The 22,877-nt window shown below is 44.8% G+C and overlaps 2 protein-coding genes across 3 annotated transcripts in view; both read left to right on the plus strand.

The window, feature by feature from the left end:
* Positions 1-1,965, plus strand: part of SLC10A7 (solute carrier family 10 member 7) — a 139,989-nt gene extending 138,024 nt beyond the window's left edge. For both annotated transcript variants that reach the window (XM_082281250.1, XM_082281251.1), the window contains exon 12: positions 1,906-1,965. In XM_082281250.1, the coding sequence (XP_082137376.1) occupies positions 1,906-1,950 (45 nt within the window). In that variant the 3' untranslated portion in view covers positions 1,951-1,965. The remainder of the gene's footprint in view (positions 1-1,905) is intronic.
* An 11,058-nt stretch (positions 1,966-13,023) lies between these two features.
* LOC309572812 (acrosin-like) lies at positions 13,024-18,560 on the plus strand (the record flags this gene model as incomplete). The annotated part of the gene is made up of 5 exons (XM_082281277.1): positions 13,024-13,184; positions 13,521-13,786; positions 14,025-14,170; positions 14,638-15,100; positions 18,325-18,560. The coding sequence occupies 5 exons, from the start codon at positions 13,024-13,026 to the stop codon at positions 18,558-18,560; spliced, it is 1,272 nt and encodes a 423-aa protein (XP_082137403.1).
* Positions 18,561-22,877: the final 4,317 nt, after the last annotated feature.

The raw sequence follows: 22,877 nt of genomic DNA on the forward strand, positions 1-22,877 counted from the left end.
CAGTAATGGCCTTTAGGGGCTGCTGTCATCTGCTGAAAGTTAAAACAGCCTTTAAACAGAGCATCAGAACAGTCAACCAGTACTGGAGAGATTTACAGTTCACCAGCACTAGTTTCTTATTCATTAAGCATCAAATAAACCTCCTGTGCTAATCAGACTGTAATGCCACTGTAGAACCACTTCGGGGGATTGTTGTTCTGTTGCAGCAGTTTCTTCAGTTGGTCTTCTGTATTATTCACAAATGTTATTTTAATTACTCTTTGAAAAAAATCAATGAGGTTGGGTCTGGTACAGTTGCAATAAGTATAATAGAAGTGAATGTTGTGACTGGATAATGGTCTCCCGCTTTGAAAATAAACATGTCATCATCACCCTTGATGTTTATTTTCTACAAACACCTTGGCTTCATTTTGGCATCTCTCTTGCAGGGGGAGGCGGTTATCCAGTCACAGTACTCAACTGCAGTGACATTCTTACTTAATTATGATAGTACATGTGATCGGGTTGTATGAAATTGAATTTAAATATTTAGAGGTTCATCTACACTAAGGTATTTCTACTTTGTAAATATGGCAGCAGAATCTGCCAAACTACAAAGTTAAAGAATTGTCTCCCCAAACAAAGTGTGGAATGATGTCTCTCTCTCCAAAGTCTCTTGCTGAATAATATCCAAAAGACTAATCTCAAAGGACTGGATTTAACAATAGTTAAATGCTGGTGTTTCTGAGGGTAGTATAGCCCATTTATTTTTAAAGGTTTGGGGTTTTTTTAAGGGTTTACACTTGTGCTGGAGTGATTTTCAAGCAGTGCTTACAAGCTTTAAATGTACAATATTAAAGGTTAATATCTACAATAAGAAGCCCCATCAGGCATCTCTCAGACTGAAAATTGCTTGTTTAGCCAACCTGCTGGAAACGAGAAGTCAGACAAATGCCAGTCTGTCAGGGCTCTTCACCCAAAAGACTTCAGAAAAATGGAAGTTCCATTTCAGGAATTGGCTAATTTCTGTAATTTCCCTCTCACCTGGGCCAATTTGTCCCACATAAGAAGGCACAGAGCTTTTTTTGCTGCAGAGCACACCAACAGCCAGCATCCTTCCCAGTGACCACACTGATGTACAGGAGCAGCTGAAAACCTACCACCTTCTAAGCCTATTGCATTTCTCTCCTTACTTAGAGAGCCTGCTTCCTGCCAGACTGGAAGCATGAGTTGAACTTCTGTCACACACTGAATAAATAACTCAGCGACCATAATTGGCCACTGAGAGGAGCACAGACCTGAACCCTGCTGTCAAAAAAGTCGTGGGGTTTCTTTCTTCCTCAGCAACAGTAGAGCTACAAAGATGTCAGGTGTCCCCTGGCATACGATCTCCTCTGGACTGATGGATTTTGGCTTATCCTTCCCTTTTGTCAGAAAGGAAGGTATAAACATCAGAGGTGCATGACATCCACCTCTGCAGCAGTGCTTATCCTCTGAGCAGGCTTTGAGCCATGTGGAAGGAAGCCAGGGGACACAAAGGTGTTGGCACAAATTTTTTTCGCTGTCGTTCCTTAAGTGGGTCAGAAGCTCTTCTATCTGTGCCACAAGTGGTTTGAGTGGGGTCCAAATAGCTGCTTTCTGAAATGCATCTGAGACCTGTCTCTGCTTCCTTCACTGGCACTGTAGCCATAGTCCTTGTGGTTCCTCTGTTAAGGCTCTCTGCCTAAGTGGAGATTGTGATGGGCTATCAGAGACAAAAGCATCATCTCAGAACCCACAGCCTGTCAGCTGCACGCTGATTCCTCTCTCAGCCTCTTAGAAGTACACACGATGTTTTGTTGCCCCTTCTAAATGAGAATCTTACCTTGTGCTGTTGCTTGTCTTTTAAGGGTATAAAAAACTGACTGTTTTGTTTCCTGTTCACAGGCACTGAAGTTAACCAGGCAGCCCAAAGCACCCGTGAAGGTATAATTGTGGAGATGGCCTGTGTCACAGTGAATGTATATATGTACTATACTGTACACATGGACAATTGACACAAGTGGGTTTTGTGAATGTTGCTTCAGTGCATATTTTATTTTTATATATATATATATATTAAAAGATACCTGTTAAGTGCCTTACAGATGCATTTTTGGCAAAAGGATTGTTTTCAGAAGCCACTTTGTTGGTTACTGCAAGAGGTTGTACAGTATTTTGGAGTCCTTTAGTTTATTTTTCTAACTGAGTGAATGGTCATGACTGACAGCTGGTTCTTCCGTTGCCCTTGCTTTGAAGCCAGGGTGTACCAGCTGCAAGTCACTGTTCTAAACTAGCCAAAATGACCAGAAGCCTATCCCACTGCTGGCTTACCCTGGGGAAGAGCTTTCTGAAGGTTTTTTTCTGAGATTGACTTGAATTTCTGTGTGACTCTGTTACACTCCCTAGTCATATGACTGTGACATGCCTTTTTCTTCTGAGTTTGTGTATACTCAGCATGGGGCCATCCAATGGATAGAAGCTGAAAAGCATGAATTATTTGCATTTGTTGACACAGTTGTCTAGACATTCCTTCAAAGTTAATGGTTTCCCAAGAAAATTCTTTCAATTCCATTGTATGATATTGTGCCATTGTATATCTTAAATGCCTCATAAGCTTCTTCAAAGAAATGGTCTGGTGCTTGGGTTATGAGTGAAGTATTTGTGTTTGCAGCTAGGAGATCTTTTTACAATTTACCCCTGAAGAACACAAATTTTTGTTTTTCTTTCTTTTCTTTTCCTTCCCCCTGTGCAATGCACGGAAACCTGCACAGAGAATTTAGGATGCTAATATTGAAACGGAGTCTTTATTGTAGTAAGCCAAGCTACGTTTTCTCTATTGCTGCCTTGGTAATGAATAGTAACAGAAACACTATCTTAGCTTGTTTGACAATCAGTCACAACTTTTTAAAAAATATTACTTTTTCTAATAAACTTATGTAAAAAAAGAATACAAAATACTATTTCTAAGCATTGAAGAGAAAGGAATGCGGGCATATAGTTAAACATGCAGCCAGCACTGCATCTTGTCTGGGAGATGAAGATTTCAGAAACATGCTCTAGTCCAGACCAGGGGGTGTGCCCATCTGCAAAAACTGTGCTGGGAATTGTACATTAAAATATTAAGTAAGGAAAGAAATAGGTCAGTGTGGGATCAATATAAATGCAGAGCTTCCATGTGTGTCATGGTTAACATTGCAGCTAAAGGTGCAGCTGAGTGCAAACACCTCGGAGCAAGTCTTCAGCAAATGTGAATTATTGGAGCTCTAATAAGGCTACAAGCCTTTACACAAACTGAAGATCTTTTTGTGTGACCATAGGCATGTGAAATTCATATCCTTTTGCCTTAGTGAAAATAAAATGTGCTTGGTTTACCTAGTCTGTTAGTTCCAGCCCTGTGAACAACAGGAAAAAAGTAATCTGGTACCAATCCTCAGTGCTTTACCTGATGGCCACTTTCTGCTGCCATCTGTATGAGAAACTTCGGGGAGCTGACAGCATCATCCTGTTCAGTACTGGCATCACCAATAAAAGGACCATGGGGCAAAGGTACAGGAGGTGGCACATGCTGAATTCTTCCCTTCCCTGGAGGGCAGTCAAGCTCTCCCCGCTGAGCAGGCGAGAGGGCTGAGGGACACTGTCCACTGCTCGTGTCCCCAGGGCTCTGCTCTCCTCCTACTGGGCAGTGGGCAGTGAGCTCACAGTTTGATCAGTGCATCCCCAGATAGCACAGGCAGATCCATCAACAGGCCAGCCTGTGAGGAACTGGAGAGTTCTTGGGCCAAATTCAAATTTCTGCTTCCTTAAACATTCTAGGTAGTAACTGGTTCCATATGGGAAAAAAATCCTCTGGGCTTAAAAGCCCTGCTTGCAGCAGGGGACTGCTTCCAAACTCAGGACAGTTTCTTTTTGTTCTGCTTCCATAAACCTGAATTTCCAGAGTATATAAAGACTTAATCCCAATCCCACTGAAATCGATGACTCTTTCTGTTGGTTTTGAATGGCAAGACAACAGGCCCAAAAGGAGTGTTCCCTTTTTTAAAGTACACGGGAAGAGTTCAAGCAGACAGTAGCTGACTGTGGTTGTGTCAATGCTAAATAGTCAGAACACTGCAAGTACCCTTACTGAGCTACCTCTGTGTACTGAATCTCTGCCTTTCAGTACTTCCAACAACTAGCTTAGATTCCATTGAAAACATACTTTGTTTTTTGGGGTTTTTTTTTCCACATTTAAGGATATTCCAAACTGTTTTACCATGTAGTTTTGTTAGAGTCTTTACAAAGTCCTTCTTGATTGCTTTGGGGCAGCTTAAATATCATGTATGAGTGTTGAAGGTGTTGGTCTAAAGGGAATATCAAGCTAAACTGAAATACATATTTTAAATCCATACTTAATGAAACTTAATTGTGTACATCAATTCTGTTATGTTTGAAGACTGTTAAGATGTTTGTTTTATGACTTTTTATATGTCTTTAATAAACACAGTGGGTTTGAGTTCAATTTTGTTAAAGGGAAAACAAGATAAAATTATTTATCCTCTTGGTCAAATTTTTACCTCTGTTATCTGTTTTATTCTTTTGTGAGTGAGCTTTTAAACTGTTTGCTTGTTTTTTAAAAAAAGTCCATTAACTGTCTGGAGATACTTTATGAACTTGAGGAAAGAAAGTCCTCAGAATACTGCTAATTGTCATCAAATGAAAATTAATTCATGGAACCCAAACAGTTTTTCAGTAAAGGGTTAAAACAGTTCTGAATCTTTTCAACTTCTTGTCTTTAAATTTAATAGATATTAAACATAATCAGGCCAAACTGATGGCAAATGAGAACTTTGCCCATGTTACAACATGAAGATTCTCTAAATCATTTCTGCATCTCTATAATCCCATTTAATGATAGTGGAGGAAAAAAACCCACCCAAACAATAAAACAGCACTTCGGAGGTCAGGGGGAATGTTAGCACTTTGTGTTGAGTTACTCAAACATTTTACTTCCCGTTTTGTGCACTAAATTGAAAAGCTTTTGATGACTCCAGTAACTTATCAAGATAAATAATTTTTAATGCCATTAAAATCAAAGATGTGATTGTGTTTTTTCTCGTTGATCCACTAGTTAGTGTGAACAGGTTATGTGGTAGAAAGGCAATCTCAGCAGAAGCTGCACAGTTGTGCTTGTTCACAGAGCAAAAGGATTTTGGTTTTACAGAAGTAGTCCCCTACATTACTCTGGCAGTCAGGGAAAAAGGAGCTGTTAGTTTTATTTGTGTACATTTTTCTGTGGAAATATCTTGACAGCGGGAGGTTAGAAGGCAAGATGAAATATGGTCTGTCTGCAAGCACATTGATTTATGTGCGAGTGCATACGTGCATAAGAGATGAGCAGTTATATATGTAGAAATGACTAGAAAGGGCCAAGTCCCTGGGATACATTTTTTTGCAAGACTGCATATGGAGAAAGAGCTACTTTTTTTGATGTTATTCTACCATTAAAAATGAAATTTCAGACACTGAATTGTGTTTTGTATTGAATCATAATCTCATACAGAACCCTTACAGCAGACAATCGCAGCTTCGTAAACTGTAGACTGTTTTGCACTTAAATAGATGCTGATGCATTTGGGAATTACAACACAATAAAGGGCTAAATCATAGTTTCTCCATTTGGTTATAATCCAAATGCATTTATATTACTGTTATTATGAAGTGCCAGGAACACAGGCAGTCCCTCTCAAACACGTTAAATAGACAAGAGACTAAATTCTGCCCTTGGTTACACTTGCACATCTCCAGAGCAAGGTTGTTAAGCTGCAGAGCAGTCTCCCCAGGGAAGCTGTTTGAAGAGCCCTGCCATTGTTCTAACAAAGCTCAGGGATAATGTAGCACATGATGAGAGTAAATGAAGAGTATTTTACTTCAGATTTGATGGCCTGCCCTTTCCAGCATTTTACAAACCAAATCTCTTTTGTCCCTGTTTCTGTGGGGTAGCCCCAGTCCCCAGACCAAAACTTACAGCATCCTGTCAGAACAATGTCAGGAGAGGGACGTGGTCTCCTCTTTGCCATTTTCTTGATTCAACCACATTATCGCTTGTGATCATTAGACTGTGGCTTCTACAAGGAGGCATTTGAACTTAAATTCCTCCAAGCTGATATGTCCTGTTCCTGTAAAATTCTCATTCAGCAGGCAGCACCCTGCAGGACAGTAAGGAATCTTCTGGACTTCCACGGACAAGCTGTGCAGGACTAGGGAAAGCAATGCTGGGAAATGCAGGTTGGAGGCATTGCTCCAGGCAGGTCTGCTTCATGCTGGCATCTAGAGCTGCGGCAGAGATCATGAAAGCAGCCTCTGGATTGTTCCTCTTGCCAGAAAGGTGGAGAGTGAGATCTTCAGTGAGAAGTGAAATTAAATTTATTAGTGATTAAAAGGACAAGAGAGATGTGTTGGAAACAACAAATGCCAATGAGGCCTCTCAGCTGCTCCCCTAAGCAACTTGCAGTCTCGGTGGAACATCAGCTTCTCAGTCCATCAAATTGCAGTAATCAAGTCTGGAGCTGATGAGAGTGTGAGTCACCACTTAATTTTCTCATCAGTGGAGGCCAAGTTTTCAAAATATTTTTAGATGCATTTCCACAGAGATTTCTGCAAGCCAGTGACCTATAGACTGACAAGAAAATGAGCAATAGCTGCTGCTGAATCAGACTTTGCTCCCTGCCACCTAACCTTCTGACCATAGTCAGGGGCAGGGAGGGCAGGTAAATCAAAGGCTTTTGGAATTCTTATGCAGAATTCTTATGCTGAGCTGATAGGAACACCTGGGTTGGTTAAGTAACAAAATAACCTGTGAATTCTTAGGCTGCCTGGTAGGTTCAGATGAACTTTGACTGTGTTACTAGCCCCAACCAGAAGCAGGTGTGAGATTAGGAACTGATTGTGATCCGCGCTCCAGGGACAGCCCATACCCAGCAGCTGCAGCCCACGGAAGAGGCTGTGCATCTCCTAAGGATCCCGTGCTGGTGCATCTCATCTGCTCTTTGCCTGTGTTCAAAACTGCCACCTGGCACAACCATTTGTCACCTGGGTAAGAAAAGGTTAAAAGCCTCTGGGTGGCATCCTGTGTGGGTGGGCTACCTCTAGTATAATAGTCACAAAATCAAAGTGTTGCAGATGTTAGCATGCTGGTGCTGGTTCATCCCTGTAAGAGAAAACTTGCTATTCATGGTCAATTTTCTTGTGAAACGATTCCAACTTCTAAGGGAAATCAGCTGTCTTGAAAGGAAAGAAAATGGGCTTCCTTGAAGGAAAGACAATTTCATTGATAGGATTAAAAAAATTATGGAGGTCATGTGAGAACTGGCCTTCTGCCAGGAGGAATGCAGGAAATAAAATTTGAGAGTGCTGTGACAATAATTGGGTATGAATTCTATTGACAAAAGCTTTTGCAGTTCTGTGCTCCCTCTGTTCCTTAGCATTGTGACTGCAATCTTTCCCTGTTTCTCTCCTTTGTCTGCTGCACAGCCCATACCCAAGATGTCACAAAATTGTTTTATTTCCTGGTGCCTTCTCTGTGTAGTTTTGCCACTTCTTGTCAACACTGCTTGATGAAGTAAGTGATAAAATGTCTTTTTCCCCTTCTTTTAAATTTTAACTTCTCCTAATTAGATGTCCCTAACTGAACCTGGTGTCATCACCAAGATGATGCTCTCATCTGCTCTCCAAGCTCTCTTAGAGACCCTGTCCTTTAGCCAAGAAACCAGGGCAGCTTTCCAAGATGATGCTTGGGGAAGCAGAACTCAGCTTTTTATGCTGGGACTGAGCAACTTAACCCATGTAAATTACAGTTCTTGTGTTCTTTGTTAGGACTTGCAGCTCCCCTGGAAGGGAACACCCACGTGATGCAGACCCTGAAGCTCACTGCTGGATCCATTAGAGTCACTGTCAGTCCTCTGGGCAATCCCATACTGCTGTTGATACATTTTGCCAAGTTTTCCAGCAAAATCTCACTTGTTCCGTTTCATAATATTGCTTCAAATTAGAGAAATGTTGGAAGAACCTTTATTTTTCTTCATAAAAATTACAAAAAAACCCTTTTTTGATCTATTTTAGGTCTCTGTCTGAAAAATTAACTGTAATTTCCCAGAAGTGGCTCAGGACTACTATATTTGCCTCACACATTCACTCTACCCCTTCCCCAAAACATACAGTCTTTCAGGTAGCTCACAGCAAGTTGCATAAAGCCCTTTTTTAGAAAACAGCTACAATATCTGTTTAGGTCCAATTCCCTGATAAATAAAATATATCCCAGAGGCATAATAGCATGCTAAAAATAAGAGTATGACACAATTTGAGCCAGCTAATACAGTAACTCTGTTTGCTGCAGCTCACAGAGTGTTAATGTGAGAAGCCTGTATCTTTCCAGCTCAGCAGGCTGTGAGCGTTGCGCGTGGATCTCTGCTGGAGCTGGAGCCAAATCCCACAGTACTGTACCATCCTGTGCTCACAAACTCCCCTCCCTCTGGCCTCTCCAGGTGTAAGACCATAGGGGAATTGTGATACAGGAGATTTTGTGTGAGTCAGGGAACAGAACAGAAGCGCTGCAGTCAGTGGAGCCCAACCTTTATCATGTTTGGGATCAGGTAGTGCCTGTTTGTGACACAAAACACTAACATAACCTCTCTGATTGTAAAGGGCATAAAGAGCTCTACATAGCTACAATATCACATATCAATGTCCCAAATCATTTCATTTTAAGTATCTATCAGGGCATTTTCAAAAAAACCCAACAAAATTCAAATCTTGCTGGTATTAAGTTTTTGGAAGATTTTTTGGTAGGGTTTTTTTGTTGTTGTTTTAAAGTAAGATGCATAGTACCTGTAGAAGAACTCCTCCACATGTATCATGAGGTATATTAAACCATTATCGTCTATGTTCTCTAATTTGATACTTCACATACTTTTAGGAATGTATTTTGCTTATCTAACTCTCCACTTTCAACAGCAAACTCACTCTGCTAACTCATTCCTTTTGAATTTTTATATTTAAATGGAATATAAATCTTGGTATATGCATAAATATGCTCCAGTGTATTGCAAGAAGCAGCTTCCTATGTTTAAAAAAATTTAGTGAGAAATTTCAATATTTTTTAATGCTAGTGAAAATAAAATTTTGTCTGTTAAGATGGCACACTGATATTCTTAGAATAGCTGCTACTTTAAACGTGTTTTAATTTTTTTTTTTTTTTTTACAGAAGCCTCAGTTTGGGAGTTCATTCTCTTAGTAAAAAAATATTAGCTCTGAACAATCCCAGAAGCATACTATATTAGCAGAAAGAAAAGAGTATTTATAGCCAATAATTCAGCTGTTATAAATTATGACTGTAAAAAAAGAGATAAGGGTTCCTTTTTAAAACTTGCTGCCAGATTCTGGTGCAGAGATGCTGAGTAAGGTAAGTAATGTTCTTTTGATTAACAGTCAAGTCTTGAGTACTTTTCACTTAAAGAAGAGTTTATTAAGCGTTTTTCTCAAACTCATCTTTTTTGTTCTGTTTTGAACAGACTTCCATGTGAAGAAAACTCTTAATGACTCTTCAGCCTACATTAAATTCTCACTGACAAACAGATAAGAATTATTATTAATTTGCTCCAGAAAGAACTAATAGGCTTTGCCAAATAAATCATGCAGATCCTAAGTGTGCTATTCATCTCTTCTGCAGATTATTGCTTAAAAGCCATGATAGTTGTCCTTTAAAAATCAAAAGTCAAATCAGTTCTTTGACTTGAAGTGAAAAATTTGGACTGACGGTTGTCCTGGGCCTTATTATTGTTTGGTTTTTTGCAGTTTGGAAAATGAGAGAGCTGGTGGTCATGGATTCTTGATAAGTGTGGATTCTTAGCTTCTGGTGAACGTGACCACACCTGGAGACTGGAGGTAACTGGTTTGTGGTAATGAATGGCTCAGTTATTTATCCCTGCCCGGTATTATGGAGCATCCCAAGTCTCCTGAGAAGCCAAAGCTGACAGTGGAGCTGAACATCTTCAGCTTGGACACCCTCTGTGTCCATGTGCCTGTCTGTGTGTCACAGCCAGGGCCTGGACCAGGTCCTGGAGTATTCCAGCATCTTCCACTGTTTCAGTTCCCGCTGTTCTGGAAGTTGCAGATACTTTGTGCTCCTCTTATCTTTTAAGAATACATTGTAGGTAATTATTATGTTTACTTAATTAGCTTTTTGTTGATTTGAGCTAATTTGGTGCAGTCACTGGTGCTTCTGCAGTACATGCTTCCCTTGTCTCTTTGATTTTTTCCTAATTAATGGAAGAGTCTGATCACCCACTTCCAACTAGTTTTTAAGTACCCTCGTTTATTTTTTTTTGTTGTTTGGGAATTGATTTAGAGTTGAAACATGTCTCAACTAATTGGAAGACATGCTACTACAAAACTCTATGAATTAACAAATACTAATATCTACTTAACATCTGTCCTAGATACCAGTGTTTATACCCACACACGCAGGATGCTACTACAGGCTGAAATGAGAAGACAGGAACAATGTAGTTTATCCAAAGTCTGTATTTCTCTAGTAAATTTCAAATCAGCATGAGACATATATCCCATTCAGATATTCAGCTGTTCAGCATCTTCACTAGTAAGAGAACTTTCTAGATGACCCTTATGTCAGCAGAAGTTGTGGTTCTGGCTGACATTACTCAACTAACATTGTATGAGATTCCTCTGAATGTGTTGACTGCTGTATCCATCTTAAAAAAAAAAACCAACAAAAACCACCCCCCCCCCCCCAAAAAAAAACCACCAAAAAACCAACCCAAAACCTCAAAAGCAACAACAAAAAACCCCCCATGCACATACTTTTTAATTTCTCCTGTTTGTCACTAAAATGATGCATTATAATTTTGCCAACTTGTGCAAACCAGCATCATTTCATATTCTGGGCACAGCATAAATTTTCACAGGAAAATATGTGTTTAGAATCACTGGGTCTGTTCAAACAGTTACTTTTCAGTATCTTCCACCCATGAAGTTTAGCTGCCTTGTAGTATCAAAAATCCAGCTGTACAGGCAGCAGAAAACAAACAAGCAAAAAAAGAAAAAAAAAAAGTTGGAAGAGGAAAAGGGGAAGGAAGAAACTCATGTGTGACCTCTGCTGGTTTTAAGACTTACTCAAAATATTGTACCTTCATCAATGATTAAACTACTCTCTTTTAAAATGTATTGAGCCCTCATTTTTATGTGGAGGGATATTACTACACCAGAAATTCAACCTCTCACTGAGAAATAGGGTTATCATAAGAATGGGAAAATGACTCAGATAAGTAAAACCAATGCAAATGCAAACCTTTCGCCAACTTCTTGAAAGAGATTGACAATCCAAAAAGTGTAAACTCATGGGGGCCTACATTTCCCAAAATAGGAAGTGATGGCAGATGTTCAGCTAGCACTGACACATCACAGTAACCATCGCTCTGGGAGGACAGCTGCTCTTTGAAAACTGGGCACTTCTAATAAGATTGAAAAGAAAGTGCTCAAACACTGAGGTGTCCAAAAATTTAATTTGGTTTGTGAATGCAGATTTTGACTCTTTCTCAAGTTTCTCATTTTTTTCTTCTTTGTGTGTGTCTTTTCCTTGCTCTGTCTGAAAACAGAAAAAGGGGTAGAAGGCACGATGGGACTAGAATAATACGTGTATTAATATTAACTGTATACATCTGTATCAGTCAACAGGTTAATATTTAGATGCCATTTTGATTACATATTTTTTGTTTGTTTAGTTAAGGTTCTTCAGGAGGTTTTCAGAATATATGGGCTGGCATGGGAAGCAAAACTAGGTTTCATCAGTTATATATCAATGCTTCTTAATACCATGTGCTTTCATCAGTGTTTTCTCGATGCCTTGTTCTTTGTAGGCAGTACTTAGCATTTATAGTCCTTCAAGGAGGGTGCTGACTGCGGCTGAGAAGTCATCCTGGAGAGCAGGGACACAGGTATCTTCCATTTAAGATGTTCAGGCCAAAATACCACACATACATGACCAAACTGACTTTTACTTAGGTACTACATGATAGGAAAAGTCAGTCAAATTTTCGTATTTTAAAGAATGAAAGCAAAACTGTCCATCTTGCCGTCAAATGCATCTGCACTTTCCTGTGCCCCAGACCCTGCACACCCTCATCCCGCAAGCAGAAGTGCCTACAAAAAAGCTGGAGAGGGATTTTTTTATAAGAGCAAGTAGTGGTAGAACAAGAGGGAATAGTTTCAAACTGAAAGAGAGCAGGCTTAGAATAGGTATAAGGAAGAAATTCTCAACTGTGAGGATGGTAAGGCATGGGCACAGGTTGCCTAGAGAAGCTGTGGCCGCCCCATCCCTGGAAATGTTCAAGTCCCTGTTGCATGGGGCTTTGAGCAGCCTGCTCTGGTGTGAGATGTCCCTGCCTGTGGCAGGGGTTGGAACTGTGTGATTGTTAAGGTCCCTTCTGACCCAAACCATTCTATGGTTCCATGTTGCTCCCTGTGCCAGAGGCCGCAGTGCCCAGAACACAGAACCGGCCACTCTGTGACATCGGCCCCGGGGGCCGAGGGTGCTGTGGGCACTGTGGCTGTGGCTGCGCTGCCGCACAGAGGCCTCACTCTCCCAGCTGACACGAGCCACGGGCAGTGATGCTGCTGCTCTGTCTCCTTGTCCTGCTGGCCACGTGCAGGCCCGTGCAGGGCATGTGGAACACCTGCGAGTAAGCAGCCCTGGGCTCTGGGAGGGAGCTTGGGCAACATTTCAGGGGTTCCCTGGAGAGGGCCCACTTGTCCTCCGTTGTCAGGCCACAGCTTCCCGAACCCTGTGGGGGAAGCCTCAGTTCCTTGTGGACAGGCACACACGCCATGGCCTTCCTTGGCCTGCTGTCCCTGCACACCTTGTGGGGAGCTTCTGCTGGAGCAGCAGCAAGCCATGGAGCAGGATGGAAATTACTTTCTTCTTGCAGAGGGAGCTGTGGGCTCCGGCCTTTGACTTCTGATGATGAGCAAGGCATGACACGCGTCGTGGGTGGCACAAGTGCCAAGGCAGGGGCCTGGCCCTGGCTTGTTAGCATCCAAGATCCCTCAGTATCAGGCACGGGGCATCTGTGCGGAGGGTCCCTCATCAGCACACAGTGGGTCCTCACTGCAGCCCACTGCTTTGCCGACTCCAGGTAAGGAGGAGCAGGGAACAGGGATATCCCCACAACATCAGCAGGTGCCCTGTCAGCAGCACTGTATGCTGCTCCCATCTCATTTCTTTGCAGTGTGCCCAGTGCCTGGGCAATGCAGGGCCCAGCTGAGAGATTGCTCAGGAGAAGTCTGGGCACATGCCGCTACTTCCTAGCAGCCTCCAGCTGACATTGGCAGAGCCTAAGACATGCTAGAGCAGTCACCACCTCCATAGTACTGCTTTTCTTTCTGCCTTGAGAAGCAGAAGGCTGGTCACTGCTGCGCTGCCAGAGCTCCAGGCTCTGCTCCCTCTCACCCCTCTCTCCACGTGCCTTCAGGAACATCAGCGCCATGCGCCTGCTGATCGGGGCCACCCAGCTGACTGAGCTGGGCCCTGGGGCCGAGGTGCGCCTGATCAAGCGGCTGCTGGTTCACAAGGAATACGGCGCTTCTGACCAGAGCAATGACATCGCGCTGCTGGAACTGAACGAGCCTGTCCTGTGCAGCCCCTACATCCAGCTGGTCTGTGTGCCCAACGCCACGCTAAATGTGGCAGAGCTGGAAACCTGCTATGTCGCTGGCTGGGGTGCCACCACTGCAAGATGTGAGTTTCCAAAAATGGAGGGCAAGCTCGACACACTGGGAAGATGGGTCGGGCTTCCTGACAGCAGAGGCCAAAGCCAGAGTCAGGCTGCCCGCTCCCTAAAAGCAGACAGCAGGGACAGAGCATTCCAGCACCTCTGCAGAGGCAAAGCCAAGCCCTAGGGAAGGGGATCACCCCCAGACAGGGGAGGAGAAGTGGCAGTGAGCTGCTGTGTCCTCATTTCTTTCTGTGCTCACAGCTCAAAAATCAAGCGATGTCCTGCAGGAGGCCAAGGTCCACCTTATCAGTGTCCAGGTCTGCAACAGCAGCGAGTGGTACGCAGGGGCCATCCACACCCACAACTTGTGTGCTGGCTACCCGGAGGGTGGCATCGACACCTGCCAGGTAGGAGCATGTGATGAGTCACTCAGCTCCCAGCAACGTGGGCAGCAGTGCCCCAGCACAGCCTGGTGCCTGCTTTCCCTGGCCAGTCACTCTCAGCCCTGGCTCCCCACCATTGCTGGGGCTTCCCACCCATTCCCCAGCTGCAGGGCATTGCCCAGTGCCTCCCTTGTCCCGGAGGCCTGGCACTCTGCCCAGAAAGCCCTACTAGTGCTCATGGCAGCCCAGAGGTCCAGATGATGATGCTGGAACATCTGTCCTCTGCACATCCAGGATCCCTGTGCAGAGCTGAGAGAGAGCCTGACTTCACAGGCCCCCAGCCCACTCCCAGCCAAGCTTCTGGAGGCTCCAGCACCTGAGCTGAGCCTTGCTTTGCTGGGAATACAGCTCTGGCAGGGGCTGTGAGAGAGGAGGGCAGCCCCAGTGCTGACAGGGGCCACCCAGTCCTTAATCCTCTCGCTCCTCTGCAGGGTGACAGCGGTGGTCCTCTCATGTGCAAAGACAACAACGCTGACTTCTTCTGGGTCGTCGGAGTGACCAGCTGGGGAAGAGGCTGTGCCAGAGCAAAACATCCTGGAATATATACCTCTGTTCAGCACTTCTATGACTGGATTCTGGTCCAGATGGAACTGCTTCCACAAGTAGAGGCTTCTCGGGCATGGAGTCATACAACCGCCTCGCAACCCTGGACTCATCATACAAATGCCCCATGGCCCACTCAGAAGCCATGGCCAACCCGACCACCCACTCATAACCCATGGCCAACAGCACTCCCCGCTCATAAGCCGTGGCCAAAACCAACCCCCACTCAATACCTAAGTCCAATACCAACACCAGTGAAAGAGACTAACAAGTGCCCATTTCCAGTCAAGTTGCTGGTGGAATTCTTCGCTCAGATCAAGGAGCTCCTGAAGAACCTAAAGGGAATTACAGGTTGAGCAGGAGAATGGACAGAATCCAGTGCAGGCTGCATGGGACCACGACTCTTTCCTGCTGAGGCAATGGCTGCTGATCCAAAGGCCGCCTCAATGCCAAAGGCCTGCTCTGTCCTGCCCACATTGCTCCTCTGCATGTATGCAAATGCTAACGTTGACTTAGTTGCTGAAATAAAGTTGCCTATGTTTGCAGTTAACCATGTTTTCAGCCCAGTTTGATCTCCTGGGCAAGGCAAGAACTTCCTTGCCCAGGACCTGCAAAATGAGGCTGCGCTAGGCCACTTGGGCACAAAGGGAATCACTTCAAAGGGCTGGAACTGTGCCTGGTCAGAGAGGAGAGTGCTCAGAGCCACCACAGGATGGAGAAGACTGGCACATCAAGGCTAGGAAGAGGACAGGAGAAAATGATGCCACATGCAGACGCCTTGAAGGGAATGCATTGAGGCGCACGAGCTGGTGACTAGGGCCTGGCAAAAGCCTTAGCTAACAGAGCAGACCTGGGAAACTCCTGAGCATGACAAGCAAAATTGCTGACTCTCATAAAGACAGGGAGAAACTGACAGGAGCTACAGTGCCCTAAGGAAGAGCAAGATTTCACAGGTAGCAAAGAGACATTGATGTGTGAGGTGGCCACACTTCAGAGATGTTTGAAGGAAGAGTTGGGGTCATTCTGGGGAGAAGAACCTGGTAGGAGCAGCAGGACCCAGGAAACTGCACAGTAACACTATGAAAGGCCAAAGTGAGCTGGTTAACAGCACCTTCAACACCAAGTCTTTTCACAGGTGGGACAAACCTTGGATTCAGGGGGAAAAGATAGCAGGGAGGAGAAAAGGGCAGAGAAAGAGAAGAGTCAAAGAAGATGAGGGGGATGTATAAACCTGGCAGATAGGGAGAAGGGAGGATCAAGGAGCCAGTCTCACAGATGCAAGATGATTGTTGGTTTGCTTGTGTGACTGAGCCCTGCACCTAATCACCACAGGATGGGAAAGAGACTTCTTCACCCTAGGTTTGATGCAGTAGAGCAATGTAGAGACATATGTCCAGTTCCTGGAGAATGGCAGCTGGGGCTGTGTCATGATCTGGTTCTTAGAAATTCCCCTGCCCAAAGTAAGGTGCAAACAAGACCATATGCCAGTGACAATAGTATGGGTTTTATTTGATAGTAAATATGAGAGAGAGAGGGAGAGAGAGAGAAAAGAAAGAGATAGAAAATAGGTGGGGGGGATAGAGTGTGACAAATACAGAATAAGGAAAACATCACCACTCCATGGATCCCAATGATGTTCCACTGATCCTCTCCAGATGGTCTTCTTGCTGGTGAAACCAAAAAGCAGAGAATCCGATGGGTTAATATATGCTCAGGCTAGGTAGGAAAACCCAGGCACCTCCCGGGGGAGGGGGGGGAGTTTGCCATTGTCATTCACAACAGACTCTGGGTTTGTTGTATCACGTGCAGTCCTGTGGTGCAAGGCTTCAGGAATGACTCTGGGGGGCGCTTTGGAGGGCCTTTGATGGATTATGACACCCCCTCAGCTGCCTCTCACATGAATGTCCTGTGGATGTAGCCTGTGGGGTTGGGGGTTCCACAGCTGGGCCAGTTTGTGTAAGGGAGGATGGGTGTTCACTGCCTCTGACCAGAGGTTACACGTGAAACCTCTTCCCACATCTTCATTTTGGGGTGGGGGAGTCTGTGTAAACCTGGCTTCTGTGGGCTGTGGTCTCCCCCACCCCAAACTCAGCCAGGGAAGAATCTCTGCTGTGTTTGGCTTTCTTGTGGATGCGTTCCTCTCCTTCGCCTTGTTTGTTTTTTCCTAGGCCTGAGATGATGAAAGAATGGGTTTTTCCTTTGTCTTAGTGGTTTAACTCACAGTCCAAAGTCCCAGTCAGGTATCTTCTGGGAGGCTTCTTTGGTTGTGGCTTCTTTGGATGTAGCTTCTAAATACGGTTTTTGTTATAATGAGCAAAACTTTATATCAATGTTTGAGGCACAAACTATTTCAGTCTCTGACAGGCTGAAAGCAGGAGCATCCTTCTCCATCTACAGCTTCCAGTTGCTGTGCATCCTTGGCCTCGCATTCCAGGTGCCACAACTGCCCTTGTCGGTGTAGGCCTGGAACAGCATTAGGCCTCATAGACAGCAAGGACAGGGAGCCTCCCAGAGGGTGTTGCTGTGGCTGACATGGCCAGCATGGACTGTGCTGCATCCATGTTCCTCGTGCTTTGTACGGGAAGGGTGGCAATGCTTGGGTACCTCTGGCAGATTTGGCTTGTGCTGCACTGCTCGCCTGCCACAGCTGTAACCAGATTGGACACGTGCATGCTGTCTGCAGGAGCCATGTGCTCTACCAGGTGTTTTTTGGGAAGGAGCTGCTGGCGAGCGGCTGCAGAGAGCAGGGTGGCGATGAACTTCCCAAAGAAGCCATGATGTCACACAGGGTGTTTTCCTGCGAGCTGTCAGCAGGAAATTCTGGGAGCCGCTGCAAAGAGAGGGGCTAAAATAAAGCTGGAGAGGGACCTTTTTACAAGGGCAAGTAGTAATAGGACAAGAAGGAATGGCTTTAAAGTGAAGGTAGGTTTAGAATAGATATTAGGAAGAAACTCTTCTCAAGCACAGGAACTCAGTGACTTTAAAGTTGCACTCAAAACAAATGTCACAACCATCTCCTCCTCAGAGGTGGAAAAAGCCTGTCACAGTCACTACCGTGACACAAGCATCTACCAGCAGCCTCCAACTGCTCATTCAAATGCCAAGTGACAGGCAGATGTTTCCAGCAAGAAATACAGCCCTCTCAGAGCCTTTGGTTGCATCACCCACCAGGACAGCATTGCCTCAGCTTTCTCTGGCCAGGGCTGTGACCTGCTGGAGTCACTCGAGCTCAGCCGGGCTCAGCGCATCGCTCTGACCAGGGGGCCCAGACAGGCACTGCTGGAACTGGAGAGAGGATTGCCTTTTGCCTGTCCTAAATGTCTTTGTCCGTAGGGAGCTGGCAAGGAGAAGGGGACGTAAGACAACCTACACCCTGCCTATTGTTTTCCCAGCAGCATTTGTTAGTGGATTTCTAGAAGAAAAAGCCCCACAAACTACAGTTAGGAATTTAAAATAGCACTGGGGGAAACTGTGCATGCTCTATAATGCCTTTATAATTAAGACAGAGTATAAACGATATAAGTTGACAATTCACTGATGAGTGCGCAGGTTTACAAACCCTCCCTCCACCCGAGCGCTCCCCGCCGCGGCGGGACCGGCCCGGGAGAGCGGGGCCGCCATCGCCGGGACAACGCTGCCCCCTGGTGGCGGCCAGCGGGAGCGAGGAGCGGCCAGCGCTGCCCTCCGGGAGCACCTGGGGATGGATCCAGCGGCGTGGGCCTGCATGGATCTGCCCGGGAGCGCAAGTACTGCACGTTTCCTGCCCGGAGCCACGCGGGCAAAGACTGCTGCAGGCAGCCGCTGCCTCTGACACGTCGTGTTGGTGCTGCCTTAGACACTGGAAATTACTGGTGACACCTCACTTCGACTGGGTTAAATATTTTCCCACTCTGGGCCCTGTGTTTGCACAGAAAGGATCAGTAAGTCACGTCTGCTGCCATTCCCTCTGCACCAGCCGCCCGATGTCCTTGGTACCTGGCCGTCAGTTCTTAATGTACATCAACATGCGCTGATATACAGCCACGCTGATCTTTGACTCGCCTTTGGAACAGCGACACATTTTCTCAACAACAAATTATACTTTGACATTAGAAGGTGGCAATCTGTAATGGATATTGCAATCTGAAGATTGAAAGAGACTATCTGTGATCTTTGTCCTCAGCCGAGTAAGCTGGAGTCTCTCTTCCCTCCTACACGTTATTTGATTGTGGGACATAACCTTGGGATGTACTAATAATCATTAGTCAGAGCTGATGTATCTTTTACAGGCCTGCCCTGCTCAGGGAGGGAGACGTTCTTTAGAACAGCAGTAAATCAGCAAAACATGCACTTAAATATACAGTAAAATGTGGTTTGAGACACGGTCCTTCATACATCATGTAGCAAAATGTTTTATTGAGAGAGTCACACACACACTAATGAGGAAAGAGGGCTGCCAAGATGAGACCTGTGCAGGGGAAGTGGTTTGGTGGTAGGAAGGGGCTGGGAGAGATCTCTGAGCAGCTCCTGGTCCCAGGGGAAGTCGTGACTCCCCAAGTCCTTCTCTGCCCTCTCATAGCCTTGGACGAGCTGGCAGGAAAGAGGGGAAGGCAAAGGATGGAAGGGAGCCCTGCAGAGCTGTCCAGACACAATGAGCCTTAAGAGCCTGGCAGGGGCAGTGGAAGGGTCCAGCTTGCCAGGAGGAGTGGGGGTCTGTTCTGCTGTTCACCAGCTTTGCAGGTCAGGCTGCTACTTTGTCATTTGTTTTTGCTGCTAAGCAGCTGTCTTTTTTGGAGCTGAATGTGGCAGGAATCATTGGAGCATCTCCTTTTCTTTTTTACAGGCATTTGTAATTATTATTTAAATCTAAGTGAATAAATAACACATGCATCTGCTGAATGTTTTACTGTCTGGGTTCCTGACCTTACTGCTCTGCCTTCCTTGGTTTGTGTGGTCTTGAGTAGTTGTAGAAACTGTGCCAAAAGGTCCGGCCAAGCCAGCCAGCCAGATCTCTGCAATGCCTGGGGCCGCATCCCCCACTGATCTGGGAGAGCCTGAGCTCGCACATCCCTGCTGACCATGACTTCTGGGCCCACAGGGCCCTGGGGCATCTCCTGTGAGTCTTGGCACCCTTTTTGGAGCTGACCAAATCAGTGCATGTCTGGCCTTTTTTGCTTACTAGTGACAATTCAATGCAGGAAATGTCCATGATGACTTAACCAAGCTTTGGATGAACTGTCTTGCTTAGTGCAACCTCTCCACGTTACATTTTGGTTTTTCTAAATTTTTTTTTTCATGAGTTAGGATAGCTCAAGCATTGCAAAGGCATTGGGTTTTAAGGCAAAGGCATTTTCACTGCCAAAACTATGTTTGATGCCTGTTTGTCTGGTGGGGAGATAGGCTCAGGATGATAGGCGTGCATTAGCTGCTTTCAGTGCTTCTGACCCCAAACCACATCACTTTGCTGAGGGATGACAGCCTGACATGGGCCACAGGTGACTGCAGGCTGAGCTGCCCTGGAGGAACTGTGATCCCCAGTTCCAGCAGAATGTCTGAGACCAGCCCAGTCATGCACCTAGAGAGGGAAGCAAGGCAAGTTTTTCACTTGTGTCTCCAGTAAATATTGGAATGGTTTGTGCCTTTGTTTTCCTAATTCTGTCATTTTTTTCTTGGAAATCTGTTCCAAGCATGAGCACAGACTAATTTCTGTATAAGGCAAGTCAGTTAAGAATGGGGATGTTTGAATGGTTTGCCTTTTAATAAATTAACCAGTGCTCATGTTTTTAACAGCTTTAAGAAGAGATAAGACCTCCATTCCTCCTGTCATGGCAACTACAACAAGCGGAACATCATTCAGAAGTCAAGAAAAAAACACAGGCACTTTAGGACTCAGCCAAGAGAGCCGCAAAGTAGCAAAACTCATTACTAATTCAGAGGAGCTGTATCCCTCAGAGCTCACCATTACTGATCTTACTAATATTAATACTGGAGCACAGGAATTTAGCAGAAGGCAGAGTCTGGCAGAAGGCAGAATGGAGTTGAAGTGCCACTCTCCCAATCAAACACCTCCATTGCTCTAGTCAGCCTGGTAAGAAGCAGTGCTGGGTTGTGGGAAAAGATCTGAGGAGAGGAAGGTTCTGGTTTTATAACCAAAGCAGTCTGGTAACATTAAACCTAGAGAGACAGTGAAAGAGGCCATAGGTATTTGTAATTTATTCATAAACAGCTATGCCATCATAAGAAACTTTTTAAAATAATATGTGATAGTTCTTTAAATATTTAAGAATTTGTTGACCTATTTTCTCAGTTAATTAGGATTTTTTTCTTGGCTGTATTAACAATGACTTGAATGCAGTCTGTTTTAGTCACTACACAGTTCAGCTACACTGGGTTAAAGAAACATGATTTCTTTCTAAGGCACATGACACAGGAGAGGAATGCCATTGTAAATGTCTAGATGTGTGCTTAAAAACCTGGAGACTTACTAGTAGGTAGGGCATAAGCTCAACTTAGTGAATATAAAACCATTCACCTGGCATCCTTCTGAGTCCTAAACCAAACTTTGTCTTTTCAATTACAGCACTACCCTTGTTTTTTCTGCAGCAAGGGGCTATGGTGCAGTTGCCCTTCTCTTCAAAGTGCAATGGTCAAGAGCATCAAGTTCATCTCTGCAAGCTGCATTTGTGAGTACACTTCTTTTCTTACTCATTTATTTTGCCCAGGGCTTACTGGGCCTAGAAGTAAAGTTGACAGAAATTTGTCCATGTGTGCAGCACAAATGTCACTGATCATGGTGCAGCAGAAACCAGCTCTTTTTGAATGCTAATGGAAGGCACTATTAGCAAAAGATGCACTCTGTGCATCATGCTGGAGCTGGAGCAGGAGAACTCATGTCTCGCCTGTCTCCTCTGAAGTCAGTGGTAAGGTAAGGGAGGATTTGAGAGCAGGGCTGTGACTGACTATCCAGCATGGAGATGAGCAACTAGTTGGAGATGGCCACAGGGCCCTCCTGACAGAGGGGAGGTTGTCATCAGGCAGGCTGGGTGAACCATCAAAGTCGCATCATTATCTGCTTGGCTCAGGGGGATTGCTCTGGGCTGTGAATTAGGCTGCATCACCAAAATGTAATTTTGTCCCCCACTACACGGCTTGGGAGTGATCAGCTCTGAGCTGATCCACCCTAGAAAAGGACACCAGGAGGGTCAGTTCCTGCTCTCTGAAAGGCTCTAAAATGTACATCTCAAGAGGATCATTATCAGGTCTATTTCTGGCTCTTTTAAAGCTGCAGTAAAATAAAACTTTACCCTTGCTGTTGTCACCTCTCCTTCTTAGGAGGTGTCCAGGATCATGCTTTTTTCCAAGGGTTGCTTTAGGAGCCTCCTGCAGAAAACCACATGGTCAGAGAGAAGTTTGCACAAACTCAGAACACAAGGATGCTGTTAACTTCCCATGCAGCCTTTGCAGGGTATCTCCAAAGTGACCTGAGAAGGGTACTTCTCAGTCCGTGTTTCTGCACAGTGTCACTGAGCTGACTCAAAGTAAAAGACTAAATAAATGTTGGCTGTCAGGTTTCAACAAGCTTCCTCATCAGGTGCAAATGGACAGGACAGATTTTCTTCCATTTGCACCTGATGAGGAGGCATGTTTCTCCCCCAAAAGCTGGTGTCTGCCATCCTGTGTTTCACTCTCATGGATCAATTCAGCGTTCTTGGGATCAATGTTCTCCACTAATGAGTTATTGCTTTTTATTTTCAAATTGAAACTTGAAATCTTGTGGCAAATATTTGTCATCTGAGGGATGCCAAGTGCACAGAGTCAAACTTGTAAGCTCCTAAATGAGAATGGTTGGGTTTATATCACGGGTTTGTAGTTCCTAGAAAGAAATATAACGCTAGAAACTTTTTTTCTGAGATTAAACAGGAGTCAATACCACAGTGGAGAGGAAGAATTTCTATTTCTGGCTACACCCTTAAGGCAACAGAGAAAGTATATGTCATTGCCACAGTGACAGCTAATGAGCAGATATACAATATTAATTGCAGTAAGTGTAACACACTGAGCAATCTATCAGCTTCTATTTTCTCAGCAACTGCAGTTTGGATACTTTTGCCTAACACCTCTGTCTGAACTGCCTGCTTTGGGTTTGTTT

The sequence above is a fragment of the Coloeus monedula genome (assembly GCF_965178545.1).
Source record: "Coloeus monedula genome assembly, chromosome: 5".
NCBI lineage: Eukaryota > Metazoa > Chordata > Aves > Passeriformes > Corvidae > Coloeus > Coloeus monedula.